The sequence below is a fragment of the Salvelinus sp. IW2-2015 genome, linkage group LG14, assembly GCF_002910315.2.
Source record: "Salvelinus sp. IW2-2015 linkage group LG14, ASM291031v2, whole genome shotgun sequence".
NCBI lineage: Eukaryota > Metazoa > Chordata > Actinopteri > Salmoniformes > Salmonidae > Salvelinus > Salvelinus sp. IW2-2015.
The window spans coordinates 34,941,635-34,948,820 of NC_036854.1; the positions used below are offsets into that span (position 1 = coordinate 34,941,635).

Sequence of the window (7,186 nt, forward strand, 5' to 3'; positions counted from 1 at the left end):
AGCAGAGGGAGTCTGTAGAGAGAGAAGAGGGGGTAGAGGAGGGGGTAGGGGAGAAGAGGGGGTCTGTAGAGGAAAGAAGGGGAGGATAGAGGAGAGAGAGGAGGGAGAAGAGGGGAGGAGAAGAGGGGAGGGGAAGAGAAGAGGGGAGGGGAAGAGGAGGGGAGGAGGAAGAGGAGAGAGGGAGGGAAGAGAAGAGGGGAGGGGAAGAGGAGAAGAGAGGAGACTGTAGAGGAGAAGAGGGAGGGGGAAATGGAAAGTGGGAGGAAATGTCTCTAAATGTAGTTAATTAAGCAATAAGGCCGGGGGGGTGTGGTATATGGCCAATATACCACGGTTGAGGGCTATTCTTAACCCCGACGCAACGCTGAGTGCCTGGATACAGCCCTTAGCTATGTGTATTGGCCATATACCATAAACGCCTTATTGCTATTATAAACTGGTTACCAACGTAATTAGAGCAGTAAAAAGTAATGTTTTGTCATACCAGGGTATACGGTCTGATATACACGGCTGTCAGCCAATCAGCATTCAGCATTCCACCCAGTTTATAATATGTTGTATATAGAACAGCGCACACCACACACACACACACACACACACACACACACACACCACACACACACACACACACACACACACACACACACACACACACACACACACACACACACACACACACACACACACACACACACACACACAGACACACACAAACAAAACACACACAACCACACACACACGGTGTGTGTGTGTGTGTGACCTACCTGTGTGTGAGATGAGGGGGTGTTCTGCCCGGTGACAGGGCGACTCAGGCAGCAGCACCGGCCCTCTCCTGCCAACCACGCCCCCAGACCACAGGACCAGCATGCAGTGCAGCAGCAGCACCGCATGCCGGGTAAGGGAGAGGCGACCCACGGGGGGCGGAGCCATGGGAAGGTGGGGCGTCGGTTACTTCCTGTTGGGCCGTGAGCTAATCGCATTAGAGACACGCCTGTAGAGAGAGAGAAGCAACATAAGTTCCTTTAGTTTGCTTGCAAAAAAGGCTTATTGAGGCAGAGAGAAAGACGGAGCTGTGAACTTAAGCTGGTAATAATTGGAACTCTTAATAAACCACGAGAGAGTGAGGAAGAGACAGAACGAGAGCAGGGGAGAATAAAAGAAAGGAGGAGAGATAAGACCAAAGAAAAAGCAGAGAGAGTGAAGATAGAAAGTGCTAGAGAGCGGAGAAAGGGAGATAAAGAGAGAGATATGGTTCTAGTGTCAGATTCATGCTGAGCTGAGGCAGCTGCTGTCACATTCACCCTGATGGCCCCTGAACTGTAACCTCTGACCCCTAACACATGAATCAGATCTGCATGCCCTCACACAGCATGAGCGTGCGTGTGTGTGTGTGTACACATGACCTTCGTGTGGGACACACTACTCCTCATGGGGCCCGTTTAAACGTGGATCCCATAAAAACACATTCACTTCTGCTCCAAATGRAACTGTTTAAAGGTACATGCATGGCTATTCCGACTCCATGGTCTTGGCATCGTGTCGAGAAATATGTCTCTTTTAAAGGAAAGCTTGATGGTGGAATGTACGGTACTCTTGACTTTCTGATGTAAATCACCTGTCAAATACTGCCAGTCAAGACCACTGTCTTCAGCAACTCTTTCCTCCCCTTTTCTATAGAAAGAATATCCTCATGGCTTTTAGCTTGTCTCCCCTTTAGTGAGCATATTTCCTCAACTCTATATAATAAAACTGTCCAAATGTAATTTTTCTTTAGTTAAGTTTTCCTACCCTTTTGGCAGCCTAGTCTACAGTATCTGACAGCTTAAATATAATTTCTCTAAAGGAAGGTTTACCTATTATATCAGAAACTGTCAGGGAGCGTTTAACTTTAGTAATATTTACCCATTCTAGCATTTTTCAGGAGTGATGTTTTCTCCCTTTCTGACAGGCTGCACAGCATTTGTCATAAACATTCAAAGAGGTGGGCAAACCTGCAGTCAATTATCTCAAGGCCTGTATTCATAATGTCAGCACGATCACCAACATGACAATCTGCACATAGACATAGTATTGATTGACTACACGATTCCAAGTCAGATTTACTAGGCTGACTGAGTGCTCGATATATGTTTGTGTGTGTGTGTGTGTGTGTGTGGTGTGGTTGTGTGTGTGTGTGTGTGTGTGTGTGTGTGTGTGTGTGTGTGTGTGTGTGTGTGTGTGTGTGTGTGTGTGTGTGTGTGTGTGTGTGTGGTGTGTGTGTGTGTGTGTGTGTGTTTGCTTGATGCTATCTGTTAGGTGGAGGCCAGAGTACGACTGACACACACACACACACCCTTATACATTGCTGAGGCAGCCATGATTTACAGTGGGTGACGGGAAATAAAACCAACAGCATTGTAAGAGATGTATACAGTAATAATACACCCAGTCTAAATCATTTTTATCCAGGTGATGTGTGAACCCGTTCTTGATCTCTCTCACAACACACAACCATAACTTGCACACTGCTTTTCAACTGCATCATCTTCAGCATAATCCTCCTCAAGTAGCACTGCATTAGAGACCACACACAGTGTTGCTCCCGAAACAAGATGAACATGTACAAGGTCATGTATTTACACTACAGACCATAAATACTCGGGTTTAACCCTGTGTTGTCCCAGACTAAAGGACTGTATAAGATCAACACACTATTTTCTCCATTACAACATGTAGACAGCAACAGAGGTTAGGAAATATAACGGTGGAGATGAATGCTATCGTCAACCCTCAAAGAGTTATACAAAAACAGATGTTGGGAAGATAAATAATTATACATTTTTAAATGTGTACATTTTGAGAGTAAAAATGTTGTTATGGGACTGAAACTCATTGAATGTCATTTTAATTCAGGGGAAACAAAAACACACTGAAACACATTCACATATTCTGTAGAGAGCGAGGTCTTTGTGAGCGCGATCAGGATTAAAACCTGGGTGCTAGCGTGTTGCAATACTGTGAAAGCCTGCGTGGCTAAAACCTGGGTGTCTAGCGTGTTGCAATACTGTGAAAGCCTGCGTGGCTAAAACCGGGTGTCTAGCGTGTTGCAATACTGTGAAAGCTGCGTGGCTAAAACTGGGTGTCTAGCGTTGCAATACTGTGAAAGCTGCGTGGCTAAAACGGGTGTCTAGCGTGTTGCAATACTGTGAAAGCCTGCGTGGCTAAAACCGGGTGTCTAGCGTGTTGCAATACTGTGAAAGCTGCTGTGGCTAAAACCTGGGCTAGCGTGTTGCAATACTGTGAAAGCCTGCGTGGCTAAAACCTGGGTGTCTAGCGTGTTGCAATACTTGAAAGCCTGCGTGGCTAAAACCTGGGTGTCTAGCCGTGTTGCAATACTGTGGAAAGCCTGCCGTGGCTAAAACCGGGTGTCTAGCGTGTTGCAATACTGTGAAAGCCTGCGTGGCTAAAACCGGGTGTCTAGCGTGTTGCAATACTGTGAAAGCCTGCGTGGCTAAAACCTGGGTGTCTAGCTGTTTGCAATACTGTGAAGCCTGCGTGGCTAAAACCTGGGTGTCTAGCGTGTGGCAATACTGTGGAAAGCCTCGTGGCTAAACCTGGGTGTCTAGCGTGTTGCAACTGTGAAAGCCTGCTGGCTAAAACCAGGGTGATATCTTGGGGACAGTGAGAGTCTTCATGTTTCAGCCAAGTCACTTATCTTGCGAGTGTGTTACAACCAGCTCCATTACACGTGGTTAATTTAACTGATCAAATTCGCAGAAAACCAGGCAGGATCATACTGTCACACCCATTTATCATCTGATTTGTCTATGATAGCAATATAGCATGTTAATGAATAACCTCTGAAATTAACCACAGCTTAGTGTCAACACGAACGCATGCGAGTTCACACACACACCCTAAATGGTCCATCTGTGAAACAGACAGGAGGGTGGTTAGCTTGGGTCACATCACCATGTTGATAGATGCTGCCTCTCTCCACCTAGACATGTGTACAACACACACACACACAACACACACACACACACAACACACACACACACCACACACACACAACAACACCACACACACACACACACACACACACACCACACACACAACACACACACACCACACACACACACACACACACACACACACACACCAGTAAACAGCCCCAGACTTTACATTACAATCTAAGTTTAGAGGAAAACCAAAATGAGAGGCCTGAAGTGTGTGTTGTGGTGTGTCTGTGGTGTGTGTGTGTGTGTGTGTTTCTGTCATTTGACTAAGTTGGTAGGTCGGTTGTCTGTCAGTTAGTCTAGAATACATGAACTATATGAACTGTGTGTCCGATGTGAAGTGTGAGTCAGTGTGTTTGTAAAATAATGAGAATAAGAATGGGATTAAGAATAGAATGATGATATCAGCATCAAAGTCACTGGGTCAGTAAGCAGGCTTTTCAGCTTTTCTCTCTCAAAATGATGTGAGGGCTGAGCAACTGAATAAATGTTGATTCATTTCTAACAGAAGATTATTATCACAGTCAGATTAGAAAGCTGTTTGTTAAAGCCTGGTATGTGCGGTTGGAACAGGGATTATACACACTCACACACAGATAGCGGTAAAGAGAAATTCAGGGCTGAGCAAACAGCTCAGTGTTCTCTAGACCAGGTGGCGTGTGTGTGTGTGTGTGTATGTGTGTGTGTGTATTCTCCCCAGGTGTGTCGGTGTCAGTGTGTGAACATTTACTGTTTTCAGGCCCATAATGCATTTCACCGCCTCCAGCTTCTTATCCCAAACTGATATTTCTCCTCAGTCAGACAGAAAGCTGTGTGTGTTGATATTTCTCCTCAGTCAGACAGAAAGCTGTGTGTGTTGATATTTCTCCTCAGTCAACAGAAAGCTGTGTGTGTTGATATTTTCTCCTCAGCAGACAGAAGGCTGTGTGTGTGATATTTCTCCTCAGTCAGACAGAAAGCTGTGTTGTTGATATTTCTCCTCAGTCAGACAGAAAGCTGTGTGTGCTGATATTTCTCCTCAGTCAGACAGAAAGCTGTGTGTGTTGATATTTTCTCCTCAGTCAGACAGAAAGCTGTGTGTTGATATTTCTCCTCAGTCAGACAGACAGAAAGCTGTGTGTGTTGATATTTCTCCTCCAGGCAGACAGAAAAGCTGTGTGTGTTGATTTTTCTCCTCAGTCAGACAGAAAGCTTGTGTGTTGATATTTCTCCTCAGTCAGACAGAAGCTGTGTGTGTTGATAATTTCCTCCTCAGCCAGACAGAAAGCTGTGTGTGTTGATATTTCTCCTCAGTCAGACAGAAAGCTGTGTGTGTTGATATTTCTCCTCAGTCAGACAGAAAGCTGTGTGTGTTGATATTTCTCCTCAGTCAGACAGAAAGACTGTGTGTGTTGATATTTCCCTCAGCAGTCAGACAGAAAGCTGTGTGTGTTGATATTTCTCCTCAGTCAGACAGAAAGCTTGTGTGTTGTATATTCTCCTACAGACAGAAGCTGTGTGTGGTATATTTTCTCCTCAGTCAGACAGAAAGCTGTGTGTGTTGATATTTCTCCTCAGTAGACAGAAAGCTGTGTGTGTTGATATTTCTCCTCAGTCAGACAGAAAGCTGTGTGTGTTGATATTTCTCCTCAGTCAGACAGAAAGCTGTGTGTGTTGATATTTCTCCTCAGTCAGACAGAAAGCTGTGTGTGCTTGATATTTCTCCTCAGTCAGACAGAAAGCTGTGTGTGTTGATATTTCTCCTCAGTCAGACAGAAAGCTGTGTGTGCTGATATTTCTCCTCAGTCAGACAGAAAGCTGTGTGTGTTGATATTCTCCTAAGTCAGACAGAAGCTGTGTGTGTTGATATTTCTCCTCAGTCAGACAGAAAGATGTGTGTGTTGATATTTCTCCTCAGTCAGACAGACAGAAAGCTGTGTGTGTTGATATGTCTCCTCAGTCAGACAGAAAGCTGTGTGTGTGATATTTCTCCTCAGTCAGACAGATACTTGTGTGTTTGATATTTTCTCTCAGTCAGACAGAAAGCTGTGGTGTTGTATTTCTCTCATCAGACAGAGCTGGTGTGTGATATTTCTCCTCAGTCAGACAGAAAGCTGTGTGTGTTGATATTTCCTCAGTCAGACAGAAGCTGTGTGTGTTGATATTCCCTCAGTCAGAACAGAAGCTGTGTGTGTTGATATTTCTCCTCAGCAGTCAGAAAGCTGTGTGTGCGTATTTCTCCTCAGTCAGACAGAAAGCTGTGTGTGTTGATATTTCCCTCAGTCAGACAGAAAGCTGTGTGTGTTGATATTTCTCCTCAGTCAGAAGAAAGCTGTGTGTGCGATATTTCTCCTCAGTCAGACAGAAGCTGTGTGTGTTGATATTTCTCCTCAGTCAGACAGAAGCTGTGTGTGCGTATTTCTCCTCAGTCAGACGGAACGCTGTGCGTGTGTGTTGATATTTCCCTCGGTGAGTTAGAACATTTCCCATCACAAACCTAATTCTACTAACTTTCAGGATTGCTTCTACCCAATCTGTTCCACAAACAGTATTCCGGCGGAATAAACACTCGAGTGTGGGCTGTGTGTGTATGCATGTATGTAMGTCCCCTCGGAAAACCACACTGAGATTCCAATCTGTTTGGTTTGGAGCTGACTCTCTGGAGTGGAGGGTTTCTAAAACAGAAACGTTCTACAGTGAGTGTTCTCTGCTGTGGACAGATGGATGGTGTAAGGCATGAGTAATGGAACACATGGATGGAGGACTGTAGAGGGGCTGTAAACAGGACTGTAGAAGGATTGTAGAGGGACTGAAGAGAGACTGTAGAGGGACTGTAGAGGGATTGTAGAGGGGCTGTAAACGGGACTGTAGAATAAGTAGAATTAATTGATAGACGGACTGTAGATAAACTGTAGAATGATTGTGGAGGGACTGTAGAGGGGCTGAAAGGGGCTGTAGAGGGCTGTAGAGGGACTGTAGAGGGGCTGGAGATAACTGTAGAAATGATGTAGAGGGACTTGTAGAGGGGCTGTAGATAAACGTAGAATGATGTAGAGGGACTGTAGAGGGCTGAAGAGGGGCTGTTAGAGGGATTTCAGAGGACTGTAGAGGGATTGCGAGGGACGTAGAGCGATTGCAGAGGGACGTAGAGGGCAGAGAAGAGACTGTAGAGGGATTGCAGAGGGACTGGCTAGAGGGGATCTCTCTCT

At 45.3% G+C, this 7,186-nt stretch overlaps 1 protein-coding gene across 1 annotated transcript in view; it reads right to left on the reverse strand.

Moving 5' to 3' along the window:
- Positions 1–7,186, reverse strand: part of sema5a (sema domain, seven thrombospondin repeats (type 1 and type 1-like), transmembrane domain (TM) and short cytoplasmic domain, (semaphorin) 5A) — a 221,921-nt gene that overhangs the window by 160,798 nt on the left and 53,937 nt on the right. Inside the window, 1 exon segment of the mRNA XM_024000082.3 lies at positions 765–991. Coding sequence (XP_023855850.1) covers positions 765–930 — 166 coding nt within the window. The 5' untranslated portion in view covers positions 931–991.